General features: G+C 45.6%; 1 protein-coding gene across 1 annotated transcript in view; it reads left to right on the plus strand.

Moving 5' to 3' along the window:
• LOC141265246 (collagen alpha-4(VI) chain-like) overlaps positions 1-14,009 on the plus strand; it is a 429,350-nt gene that overhangs the window by 368,519 nt on the left and 46,822 nt on the right. Inside the window, exons 41-42 of the mRNA XM_073678073.1 lie at positions 722-832; positions 11,855-11,920. Coding sequence (XP_073534174.1) covers positions 722-832; positions 11,855-11,920 — 177 coding nt within the window. The remainder of the gene's footprint in view (positions 1-721; positions 833-11,854; positions 11,921-14,009) is intronic.

A 14,009-nucleotide genomic window follows, 5' to 3' on the forward strand; every position in this document is an offset into this window, starting at 1 on the left:
ATCTTAAGACTATGTTCCCACAATGAGTATTTGGTGAGTTTTTAACAATGCGTATTTAAAAAAAATACAAGTAACCTATTTTGCAGAAATGGTGCAGAAAATCTACAACATTAAAAGCTCATTGTGGGAACGTAGCCTTAATGGGTTGTCTAGGCATAATGAAACTTCACACATGGGACAGGATGTGTAAAAAGTTACAAACTCAGTCATACTCATCCACCAGTAACATTTGTCTGCACAGAGGCAGGAAGTGGTGATGACACCGTTCCACCAGTCGCCAAATCTCTGTATCCTGTGATTGACTACAGCGGTCAGGTAACTTTGAGCAGCACATCATCATGAAACATTCAGTCACGTGCTGCTCCTGTCATTTGGCAGCTGCAGCTAATCACAGGCCTTAGCGGTCCAGCAGCTGGTAGAATGGTGATATTACTGCTTCCTGTCTCTGACCATAGAGCGGCTAGCACTGGATCCAGTTTGGTGCTGGTCGGTGAGTATGACTGCGTGAATTATTTTTTACATAGCCTGTCCAATGGACAAAGTTTTATTTTGCATGAACAAACCCTTTAACGTAAAGCGTGGCTATTGCATGAATATTTATTTGATCCATGAATTGCTGAATGACAGCACACTTTATTTATCTTTTTTCAGCATAGCTGTTCATGGAAGCAGACAGGAAGAATATATATGAAGCAATCTTATCTATATCTGTATGTTTCAGTTGCAGAGAAGTGCTTGCTGGTTGTTAATCAAGGCACAATGTGCCGGAATGTCCAACGCATGTGGTACTATATAAAAGATATTGATGCATGCTCCCAGTTCTGGTATGGAGGTTGTGATTAGTGTTGAGCCACCCCCGTAGTGTTCGAGTTCGGTTCGGTTCGTCGAACACCCGTGTGTTCGCCGAACTGTTCGTCGAACTGTTCGTCGAACACCTTCGAACACCGTTAAAACCAATGGCAGGCAAACAAAAACACATAGAAACACATAGAAAACACCTTCAAAGGTGTCCAAAAGCTGACAAACTGCTCAGAAGACACAACTAACACATGGAAAAGTGACAAGTACATATAGTCATGCGAAAAGAAAAGAGGTGGAGGAGTAAAAGGAGGGGGAGACACAGATATAGGCATGTCATGCCCTTCTAAAATCCAAAAAGTGAGAAGCCGAGACGGCCAGTCCGCTCCTGCCCGTGCCACCTCCGTGTCGCCGGGTTTGTGCCAGAGCCGCGGTGAACCCTGACGGCCAGCCCCCCTCTCCCAATACTGGTGCCTGTCCGCTGGTGGGTCGAGAGAGCCCCCCTGTGGTGGAGGCAGCTCTAAGCTTTTTAATTTAAATTGTCCCTCTAATTTGAATGAATACACTTTAAATCCATTTACAAGGATCTATTGGAGGGCAAGTCTCATGACAGCAGCCGCGTAATTCCAGCTCCAGTAGCGTCCACTAAAGCTGCTGCAGTTAAAAAGCTTTTATAAGGATCGAGCTCGGCTGTCCACCGCAAGGCATCCTAGTGCCAGTCCCAGCCCCTATGCCTTGGGGTGCCTCCTGATGCTCTTCACTAAGTATCCCGTGGTCCCGAAGCATTTCCTTTGAAAAAATTAAGTGTCCAAACTACAGGTGGTGTAGCTTGCTTAACAGCCGGGATAATCCGCTGACTAGCAGACACTGCTACTAGGCACAAAGTATTTCCTGGGCTAGATGCAGTTAAAAATTTGTAAGTAGATACTCTCGTTGGATGCTGAGAAAGCATTCCATAGAGTCTCCTGGCACGCCATATATGATTCTCTTAAAAAGCTTGGGGTAGGGGTCTAGGGGACCCTTTTATAGCCAAAATCACGGCCCTGTATCACAATACGTCACCTAGGCTGAAGATAAATGGAACTGTAGCACCGAGGGCTCGGTTGCTACAGACGTATTGCACCTCACCCAGAGGTGTGATATCTCACTCTCAGATAAGGATGGAGTGTGGATCAGGACCCGACACCTGCATGCATTACACCACATTGCCGTGGGGCAGGGCGACCAATATGCCCCTGAGATGGGCACGACAGTCCCTGTCCCTGGCTGGAGTGGGGGGAGGGAACACTGAGGAAGGGGAACCCTGCAGTGCAGGAGCAGGGAGGAAGCAGTTCCTGGGTGCATTGAGAAGGGAGTATAAAAGGTGGGCACCATCTTAGTTCAGTGCAGAGAAGTCTGAGCAGAAGTGGCAGGGAGCAGGGGCTCTGCATGAGCTCTGCTCCGGAGGCGGGCCTAGTAACAGAGGCCCAGGCCTGCAAGAGGGAGAAGGAAGGAAGAGGAGCGGAGAAGGCTCCAGGAACGAGGAATGAAGGGATCCCAGGGGTGCGGACGGGCGAGTCGCCACCGCACGCCCGAATCCACCTGCGTGGAGGGGTCAGGCCAAAGGGGGAGACCGGTCCCCGAACTAGTGGAGGCAGGAAACGACCCTCAGCTAGAAACCGGAGGCTCTGACATTTTATGTGGCGCAGCCCCTTGCTCCACCCGCTAGGAAGGCACCACATAGGGTCAGGGAAACTGGCGCCAAGTTTACCAAGAGGAGGCCCGAGGCAGCCGGACAGAAGTGTTGGTAAGAAAGGCCAGACAAAGGACACACAAAGGGGGTCCTGTGAAGCGCTCCAAAGTTATCTGGGAGTTGTCTGAGCCCCTCACCTGGTGAGCACAGTACGACGTGGGCAGCCGTTACCTGCAGACGTGGTCTGGATAATAAGAACTGTGAGTAAAGGCCCTGAACTGCATCACTGACTCCGTGTCGTTACTGCTGCTGCCCTGCACCATCACCCCCATCCTCCGCATACACTGCCCTGAGGCTATACTCCTCCCGTGGGGAGTTATGCTACGCTCTGCTGCACCCACAACACCAGCCTTAGCGGTCTGCCCTGTAGCGGCGGTTCACTCTGACCGCAATCCACGGGTGGCGTAGTCGGACATTTAAACATCAAAACCACATAAATAGTTCCGCCACTGGTTTGACCGCCCTGAGCCACGGAACCGGATCGCCGCCACGAAGACTACAACCACCAGCATCCACCAAAAAGGGTCCGGCTCCGGGTGTCCCAAGGCCCAGGGGGTGCGTCAGAACATTTTCATCACCTTTCACAATCACCAATGGGACAAGGCAGGGATGTCCTCTGTCCCCTCTCTTATACATCCTAGTGACGGAGCACCTGCTCTCATCAATTCGCCATAACCCCAATATTAGGTGGATTGAGGTGGGAGGCACCGAGTACAAGTGCTCTCTATTTGCTGATGATGTCCTAGTATATATCACTCAATCACATATATCCATCCCTGCTGTTATGGCTGAAATAGATCACTTTGTTACATGGTAAAATTTTAAAATCAATGCAGCGAAGTCTGAGGCCCTCGATGTCTCCCTCCCTAAATCCATATAGGATTCCATCCAGTCCAACTTTCCCTTTGCCTGGCCCTCACAGGGTATCAAATACTTAGGAATTCCTATTCATAGAGACCTCTCCCATCTATGTTATCTTAATTTTGGGCCCTTTATTGAACAATTCCATACAGACCACGGTTGGCAAGTTAGAACTGTAAGATTCACTACGTGAACCACTGGTGTTTTGTGGAAAAGCACATGTACACCGCGTTCCAAATTATTATGCAAAAAGTGTTTAGGAGTGATAAGGGAAGAATTTGTTTGTTTGTCAGTTAAACTCATTGATGGTGATGTGTGTCAGGGCTCTTTATATCACTGTAAGCAATTGCAGACACCTGTGCTAATTAGTTTGGCAGGTGTGTCCAATGAAAGGCAAGACTACTTAAGAAGGCTCTCTCACATTATTAAGCAGCCTACATGTTCTGCCAAAATGGGAAAGAAAAAGGATGTGTCGGCTGCTGAGAAGCAACAAATTGTGGAGTGTTTAGGTCAAGGCATGACTACAATCAACATTGTGCGATGATCAGGATGAAGTGTCTTGGCAATCAAGAAGTATGTAGCTGATTCACAGTACACACGTGTGCGTGCTGATAAGGGCAAATTGAGGACTCTTTCCTACAGGCAATTACGTCAGGTTGAAAGAGCAGCGGCAAAAAAGCCTTGTCATAGCAGCAGACAAGTTTTTGAAGCTGCTTGTGCCTCCAACGTCCCCCGAACAACAAGATGCAGGGTCCTTCAGAGGTTTGCAGCTGTGCATACGCCATCCTGTCGACCTCCTCTATCCACTTCACACAAGCAGAAACGGCTCCAGTGGGCCAAACATTACATGAAGACTGATTTCAAAACTGTTTTGTTCACGGATGAGTGCCGTGCAGCGCTCGATGGTCCAGATGGATGGAGTGGAGGATGGCTGGTTGATGGACACCCAACGCAAACACGGCTACAGCGCCAACAAGGAGGAGGTGGAGTAATGTTTTGGGCTGGAATCATGGGGAGAGAGATTGTCGGCCCCTTTAGGATCCCTGAAGGCGCTAAAGATGAACTCCATAATGTATGTGGATTTTCTCAAACAGCACTTCCTGCCATGGTTCAAGAAGAAGAACCGTGTATTTCACAGCAAGATCATTTTTCTGCATGATAATGCACCATCTCATGCTGCACATAAAACATCTGCATCTCTGGCTGATATGGGCATAAAAGGGGACAAACTTATGGTGTGACCCCCATGCTCCCCTGACCTCTACCCCATTCAGAACCTTTGGAGCATCATTAAAAGGAGTGTCTATGATGGCGGGAGGCAGTTCACATCTAAGCAACAGCTCTGGGAGGGTATTCTGTCCTCATGCAAAACAATTGAAGCAGAAACCATCCAAAACCTGACAAATTCAATGGACGAGAGAGTTCAGAAGCTCCTTTCGAACAAGGGGTCCTATGTGAAAATGTAACATCACCTAGAATAAAGTTTTGAGTTGAAAACTGTTTGATTTCAGTTTCTAACAACCTGCTAATGCTTATAATTTCAAAAATGACCATTTTTTTGGTCTTTATTAAAATGAAAAGGTTGATCGAAAAGTTTGGGGGATCTAAGAGTGTGGCAACCCAGTAGTCATGATTACTTCGAATTCTGACAATATGAGGGTCATGCTGCAGGTAGTGCAGCAAGAAGGCACTTATGTGTCTTGCGCATCTCGGAGCCCCAAAATTATTTTCCGGGCTAGATGCAGCTAAAAATTATTTTTAATTTTAAATCTGGTGAAGCTTATTATAGATGGCCTAATAGGATCAGTGCTGCACACTGCTACAAAGCCCAAATTATTTTCCAGTCAAGATACAGATAAACATGATTAGTAATTTGAAAGCTTAAAACGGTTGGTAGGGTGATTTTAACCAATCATCAAGCTTTTACTCTCCCCAGGATGACATAGGGGTAGAAAAGTCGTTTCGGATCCATGATTTGTTCATCTTTATGAACGTGAGTCTGTCTACATTATCAGTGGAGAGCCGCGTGCGCTTATCTGTCAGCACACCACCAGCAGCGCTGAACACACGTTCAGACAGAACGCTGGCTGCGGGGCATGACAAGATCTCCAAGGCGTAAGTGGCTAGCTCCGGCCATTTATCCAGATTGGAAGCCCAAAAAGAGCAAGGGTCCAGTGACACAGTCGTGGCTTCAATGTTTACTTGGAGATACTCCTGTACCATCGTCTCTAGGCGTTGACTATGTGTCAGACTTCTTGTCTCCTGTGGCCTTGCAAAGGATGGGCTAAAAAAGTGGTGAAATGATTCCGCAAAATTGATGTTACCAGCAGATACTGTGGTTCTGTTACGGTTTGAGTGCTGAACACTTGACGGTCCCACGGTTGGCAAGTTGGAACTGTGAGATTCACTACGTGCACCACTGGTATTTTGTGGAAAAGCACATGTAAGATTCTGCAACAGTCTCTGCTGATACTCCTGCATGCGTGCATCCCTTTCTATGGCAGGAATAATTTCTGCAAATTTACTTTTGTACCGGGGATCTAACAGTGTGGCAACCCAGTAGTCAGGATTATTTCTAATTCTCACAATTCGAGGGTCATGTTGCAGGTAGTGCAGCAAGAAGGCACTCATGTGTGTTGCGCATCCAGGAGCACCAAGTCCCTGTTGTGTTGGTGGCGAGGTAACAATCATGCTTCCTTCCTCTGTCCTCTCCCCCCAACCTCGCACAACAGAAATGTGATCAAGGTCTCCCTCATCTGATGAGTCTTCCATCAGTTCGTCCTCCACTTCTTCCTGGGCTCCTGCACCTTCCTCACTAGTTTGGCTGCTACCATGCGCCCTGGTAAAATCATCTCCCCCACCCTCACATGCCTGCCGCCCTGGTGCTGCCGACCGTCTGGACCTTGCAGATGTTAGCCCTTCCGCATACAACTCCTCCTCCTCTACTTCCTCCACCTCCTCTTGTGCCACCACCTGACTCCGAATTCTGTTTAACATGTGCTCCAGCATGTAAATCACCGGAATAGTCATGCTGATAATGGCATCGTCAGCACTAAACATCTTCGTCGCCATTTCAAAACTGTGCAGAAGGGTGCATAGGTCCCTGATCTGAGACCACTCCTCCAGCGTGATTTGCCCCACTTCTGAATCTCGTTGGCCCAGGCTATACGTCAGAACGTATTGCACCAGGGCTTGTCGGTGCTGCCACAGTCGCTGCAACATGTGCAGAGTTGAATTCCACCAGGTAGGCACATCGCATTTTAGCCGGTGAAGTGGCAGGCCCAACGACTTCTGTAGAGATGTAAGTCGCTGAGCTGCGGGATGCGAACGGCGGAAGTGAGCACACAGCGACCGTGCCCTCTGCAGAAGGCCATCTAGTCTGGGATAGTGGGCTAAAAATTGCTGGACAACCAGGTTCAACACGTGAGCCATACAAGGCACGTGTGTGACATTGCCCCGGCGAAGGGCCGCACCCAGGTTTGCAGCATTGTCGCACACGGCCTTCCCTGGTTTCAGGTCCAGTGGAGACAACCATTCATGAAATTGGTTCTCCAGAGCTGACCACAACTCCTCAGCTGTGTGACTCACATTTCCCAGACATTTCAATGTAAAAACCGCCTGATGACGTTGAGCCCTACTGCCAGCATAGTAAGGAGGTGTGCAGGATCCCTTCTGCGCAGTTAGAAAGCTTGTGGCATGACCAGACAGGCTTTGGGTGCAGGTGGAAGACCGAGAGGAGGTTGAGGAGGCAGAAGCAGTGGAGGAAAAATGACATAAAGAGGATTGACGCACAACTCGTGGGGACGGCAAGACTTGGACAGCAGCCCCTTGTCCTGCTGTCACCATAGTTACCCAGTGCCCAGTCAGCGACATGTAACGCCCCTGTCCATGCCTACTCGTCCAAGTGTCTGTGGTGAAATGCACCCTGTCACACACAGAGTTTCTCAAAGAAGCGGTGATGTTGTGTGCGACATGCTGGTGGAGCGCAGGCACACCTTTCTTTGAGAAGTAGTGCCGACTGGGCATCTGGTACTGGGGCACTGCGACGGACATAAGGTCTCGAAAATCCTCTGTGTCCACCAGGCGGAAAGGCAGCATTTCTGTAGCCAAGAGCTTGTAGATGGTGAAATTCAACCTCTTAGCTTTCTCATGGCTAGGAGGAAATGGTCTTTTACTTGTCCACATCTGAGGGACCGAGGGCTGGCTATTGTGCTTAGACGGGGTTGATAAGGGTGTCCCCGGCAAACTGCCGGTCTGTGAGGAAGATGCAGGCGGACATGTTAGGTTGCCTTGATCCAAAGGTGGTGCTATCGATGTCGGACAGCGCTCAAGACCAGCTGGTGTTACCACCTCCAAAGAAAATGATGACCTGCCAATCACGCTGGCTGTTGCGGGTAAAGAGGTGGCAGGTCTGCGCCCCAAAACAGGTGTGACTGCTGTCCCCCCAGTCACAGAGGATGAAGAGGCCGCGGATGCACAAGATATGGCAGACGGTGGTTGGCCCGGCCGGCTAGACCGCATTGTAGCACACTGAGCTTCCCACTGCAACTTATGCTTCATGTCCATGTGCCGGTTCATGCATGAAGTACTCAAACTATGTATTTTTTGGCCTCTGCTTAGCTTTTGCTGACAAATGTTACAGATAACACGAGTTGGGTCATCTTTATCGATCTGAAAAAATGCCCAGGCTATGCAAGGCTTAGCACCCATGCGACCTGAAGAGCCACCACGACTTGTGGTGAGAGGCAGAGTTGTGTTTGAGGATGCAGTTGTTGACGTGCTTCCAGTACTACGTCTCTGTCCAGGAAGGCGCAACCTGACCTCGTCGTCACTAGCATCTTCCTCCACCTCCTCTGCTGACCTCATCTCTTGGCTGACTGTGGGTTGACAGTAAGTGGGATCTCCGACCTCATCATCATCACCCTGTGCGTTATCACACCCGTCGTCCTCAGAGCCAACCTGTTCCTGCCCTGACAAAAAACTAAAGTTGTCGCTCCAATCAGGTATTTGAGTCTTATCATCGTCTTCCTCATTGTCTCCACCAACAGGAGTTACAGTTTGGGAATGAGGGTCTACATTATGGTCAGAACCTTCTGCGTCTGGTCCTGGATCCGACTCATAAAGATTCTGGGCATCAGTGCAGATCATTTCCTCGTCTGGATTCACAGAAGCGCTGGAGTCGACCTCTGATTCCCAGGCTATAGTATGAGTAAACAGCTCTGCAGACTCAACCATCTGTTCTACCTCATACTCAGATGGGCAGCTGGAGATTTGGGAGCTGTGAGGAAGCAAGTGCGATTTGGGTGACACCTTTGAGGACTGGAGTATTTGTGATGTTGAAGTTGATGTGGAGGAGAGCCCACTTAAAGGAGCACTTGATATCCGTTGAAGCACCTGCTGTTTTTGTGCCTCATCTGGAATTTGTAGCGATTGGCGTGGCCGTAAGAAAGGGATCTTATCACATTGTCCGCTAAAAGAAGTAGACATTTTAGTTTGGCTGGAAGATGGTCTTTCTTCTGCACCTACCCCACGGACACAACCTTTTTTCCCCTTCCCAACACGCCTATTCCCCTTTCCACCAGCAGCAGGCCTTTTTCCACTTATTTTGGTGGTTAACTAATTCACAACTCTGGAGTTGTTTGCACAAAAAAACAATGGATGGTAACCGAGCAGAGCTGAGTGGCCAAACTGTGGTATTAGGCCAAAACTATTGGCTGGGTTAGATGCAGAAAAAAATTATTTTTAATTTGCAACCTGATGGAGGTCAGTATAGATGGACTAATAGACCAAGTCCCACACACCGCTAGAAGCCCAAATATTTTTTCAGAGCTAGATGCAGAAATTTTTTTTATTCAATTTGCAACCTGATGGAGGTCAGTATAGATGGACTAATAGACCAAGTCCCACACACTGCTAGAAGCCCAAATATTTTTTCAGAGCTAGATGCAGAAAAAAATTATTTTTAATTTGCAACCTGATGGAGGTCAGTATAGATGGACTAATAGACCAAGTCCCACACACCGCTAGAAGCCCAAATATTTTTTCAGAGCTAGATGCAGAAAAAAATTATTTTTAATTTGCAACCTGATGGAGGTCAGTATAGATGGACTAATAGACCAAGTCCCACACACCGCTAGAAGCCCAAATATTTTTTCAGAGCTAGATGCAGAAAAAAATTATATTCAATTTGCAACCTGCTGGAGGTCAGTATAGAAGGACTAATAGAACAAGTCCCACACACTGCTAGAAGCCCAAATATTTTTTCAGAGCTAAATGAAGAAAAAAATTATTTTTAATTTGCAACCTGATGGAGGTCAGTATAGATAGACTAATAGACCAAGTCCCACACACTGCTAGAAGCCCAAATATTTTTTCAGAGCTAGATGCAGAAAAAAATTATTTTTAATTTGCAACCTGATGGAGGTCAGTATAGATGGACTAATAGACCAAGTCCCACACACTGCTAGAAGCCCAAATATTTTTTCAGAGCTAGATGCAGAAAAAAATTATTTTTAATTTGCAACCTGATGGAGGTCAGTATAGATGGACTAATAGACCAAGTCCCACACACCGCTAGAAGCCCAAATATTTTTTCAGAGCTAGATGCAGAAAAAAATTATATTCAATTTGCAACCTGCTGGACGTCAGTATAGAAGGACTAATAGAACAAGTCCCACACACTGCTAGAAGCCCAAATATTTTTTCAGAGCTAAATGAAGAAAAAAATTATTTTTAATTTGCAACCTGATGGAGGTCAGTATAGATGGACTAATAGACCAAGTCCCACACACTGCTAGAAGCCCAAATATTTTTTCAGAGCTAGATGCAGAAAAAAATTATTTTTAATTTGCAACCTGATGGAGGTCAGTATAGATGGACTAATAGACCAAGTCCCACACACCGCTAGAAGCCCAAATATTTTTTCAGAGCTAGATGCAGAAAATTTTTTTATTCAATTTGCAACCTGATGGAGGTCAGTATAGATGGACTAATAGACCAAGTCCCACACACTGCTAGAAGCCCAAATATTTTTTCAGAGCTAGATGCAGAAAAAAATTATTTTTAATTTGCAACCTGATGGAGGTCAGTATAGATGGACTAATAGACCAAGTCCCACACACTGCTAGAAGCCCAAATATTTTTTCAGAGCTAGATGCAGAAAAAAATTATTTTTAATTTGCAACCTGATGGAGGTCAGTATAGATGGACTAATAGACCAAGTCCCACACACCGCTAGAAGCCCAAATATTTTTTCAGAGCTAGATGCAGAAAAAAATTATATTCAATTTGCAACCTGCTGGAGGTCAGTATAGAAGGACTAATAGAACAAGTCCCACACACTGCTAGAAGCCCAAATATTTTTTCAGAGCTAAATGAAGAAAAAAATTATTTTTAATTTGCAACCTGATGGAGGTCAGTATAGATGGACTAATAGACCAAGTCCCACACACTGCTAGAAGCCCAAATATTTTTTCAGAGCTAGATGCAGAAAAAAATTATATTCAGTTTGCAACCTGATGGAGGTCAGTATAGATGGACTAATAGAATGATGCTATGCCCAAAAGATTTTACTTCACTAGGTGCAGTAAAAAAATTGGTATTCTATACACAGGTGGTATATCTTGCAACACAGATAGGCTACTCCACTGACTAACACACTCTGCAATAGGCCAAAAAGGATTAGCTTTGCTAGATTCAGCCAAATGCTGTGAAAAAAACTTGCACAGCACTGGCACAGACCTGCCTGGCAAAAACTGATAGGAACTGATGTAACCTAGTCCTGAAAAGGACTCCAATTACAATTAGTCTTTACTCCCACAATCTATCTATTTAAGAGCACAGACCTGCCTGATAAAAGTCGTAGGAAATGCTGTAACCTAGTCCTTAAAAGGACTGCAATCACAACTATTCCCTACTCCCAAGCTATCTGTATATTTGTGCGAAAATTGGCTTGAAATTAACAAGGTATAGCGCACACAGCAACAGCGGTGCCGTCTAACACGCAGCTGCAGCAGTGAGAAAATGGTGGCGACGGGGAAAATGGCTTGGTCTTATAGGGCAAGGACATGTGACATACACTGCCAATCACACATGCCCTTGCTTGTGTGAAAAAAAGCACTTCGCTCCGTGTGTGCGCTGCTGATAGGCTGACAGATTGCACCTCCCCACTGCAAATGCGGGAAAGAGAAAAAAAAATGGAGATCTTCATTGTTCCTGCAGAGATCCATCCCCTGCCCCTCCCCCCGCCCCGCTGTACACTCAAACTGCGTATTAACATTAATTTTCATCATTACTGAGAAAAAATCCAGTTATGATTTTGGTGCACGAACAGTTATCGAACATAACCTCGAACAGCCGAATTTTTCTCAAATTGTTCGTGTTCGCCGACCGGCTCGAACACCGCCCAAAACAGCTCGAATTTGAGATTGGCGAACAGTTCGAGTAGAACAACGCTCATCTCTAGTTGTGATGGCAATGGAAACAGATTTAGCACTGAGAATGAGTGTCTACATGCATGCTCTTCCAAACGTAAGTTGTTTTTAGACTGAAAAGAGCACATATGAAGTTGAAGTAGGCTTTGCCAAGGAGATTTTTAGGCCATCATCCAAAATAGACATAAAACAGTTAAATGAGAAGTGCTAAGACCTGGAATGGAAATACTCTAAATTAACGCCTCATTGAGATCCAAACATGGAAACAATATAAGACTGTGTTAGAGCTAAAGTGTTCAATGGAAAGACCATAACTAGGACATTTCATTTCCAGCTCAATATCTGGATGCCGTTATAAAGCAGTGACACATTTCCTTAAGATTAGATCAGTTTTAGAGAATTTGCATTCATGTCTGTGACTTTTCTGTCGGGTTTCATGTGCTTTTGTCTTATCACTTGTCCATATGCTGGTGATGTGATTTCTTGGTGTCTGGCTGCCTCATTAGTCTTTGAATATCCGTCTAAGGGTTGGTTGTGTTTTGTATTCTGATGATTATTTTTCCCCTACTTTCTCTAGAGTGTTAGTCTCCAGCATGCCTGCCTGCTTTAGTATAATCCTATTGGCGGTGGTGCATGGAGCTTGTAATCATTATTTTCATGTTCTAATAGAAACCAACACTTCCTGGCAGACTTGCACTTTAAGATGATCAGAACAAGCTGGACTGCAGTATAGAGAATTGAGCACAGTGCTATTTAAAGGGAATCTATCACCAGGTTTTGTTATGTAATCTGAGAGCAGCATGATGTAGTGGAAGAAAGTCTGATTCCAGAGATGTGTCACTTTCTGAGCTGTGCTTTGCTGTTTCTATACAATCAGCTAGAGATTATCACTTTAGGACAACTGCCCTGGTACCTCCAAGTCCAAGCCCTCTTCACCTATGATTAGCAGCCTTCTGTCACTATACAATATACACAGAAAGCTGTGGTGTGGGAGGGTTATACACAGGTCAACATCTGAGCCCTGCTAGATCAGCAGCAGAGATAACTCTACCATAACTGTTGCATCCTGTAAACTAAATGATACATCTCCATTAGGTTTTTTGACCCTACATCGAGCTGGTATCTGATTACGTAGCAAAAACTTGATAACGGATTTCATTTAAAAGGGTATTCCCATCCCATTTTGCTTACCCCATGTGCAGGGCATTGCAGTAGCTTAGGTATCCATGGTTATCACCACAGTTCATTAATTAATTAGCTGTTAGTGGTCATAACCATGGATACCTAAGCTAATGCAATGCCCTGCACATGGGGTAAGCGACATAGGAAATCAGAAGAACTATACTACATTTGTAACTGGAGGTATTTACTAATATTATTATTACACCTATTACATATTAGGATAGGATCTTGGAAATGGGAATATCACTTTAAGCATTGAAGTTCAAAATATTTTATACTTTCTAAAGATTATGTCGACTTCCAGAAAAACAGAAGTATATGTACAGTACTTTAAAATCAGTGCATGTGCCACTGAGCTGTATAAAATGGCATAATTCAGAGCTCTACTGTCAGCACATGCTTGTTGAGACATGTATGATGATGAACATAAAGTCCAAACACAATGTGAACAGAGCTTGCAATAGTGAAAAATTTTAGGTTAACGAACATTCTTTATTAATTAGTTATTCTCATGGTGGGAAAATGGTTTAGTTAGTTAGCCAACAGAAAAAGAAGCAAGTTTGCAACTTATTTGCTTTTTATTTTTTATCTGCTGCTGTTCAACTGCTATGAGAGACAGGCCACCAGACGGTGACCGAACATGTACAGCTACATTGAAGCTGAGCTGGATCCTCAGATTCCAGCACCGTCTCTCCAGCCCATTAATTTAATAGAACAGTGCTGTCATCTCACCCTCCCTGTCAGCTCCAGACTATGAGCTGCTATCAGTCCTACAAAATCAAAAGCCCACTGCCTCCACCTGTAGGCTGTACACTGCGCACTGTGCAGGCCAGTGGGGCTACTGAGACGCGCTGCAGAGACCGGAGCAGCGGGGGAACGAGGAGAGGTAAGTATTGTATTTATTTATTTTTTAACTCACTGAGGGCATAATACTGGAAGACTGGGGGCTGCATTATACTTTATAAGGTTGCATTTTACTGCATGGGGGCGCTTCATTATATTGT

The sequence above is a fragment of the Phyllobates terribilis genome, unplaced genomic scaffold, assembly GCF_046119375.1.
Source record: "Phyllobates terribilis strain yellow unplaced genomic scaffold, ASM4611937v1 Scaffold_4__5_contigs__length_816908805, whole genome shotgun sequence".
Lineage (NCBI taxonomy): Eukaryota > Metazoa > Chordata > Amphibia > Anura > Dendrobatidae > Phyllobates > Phyllobates terribilis.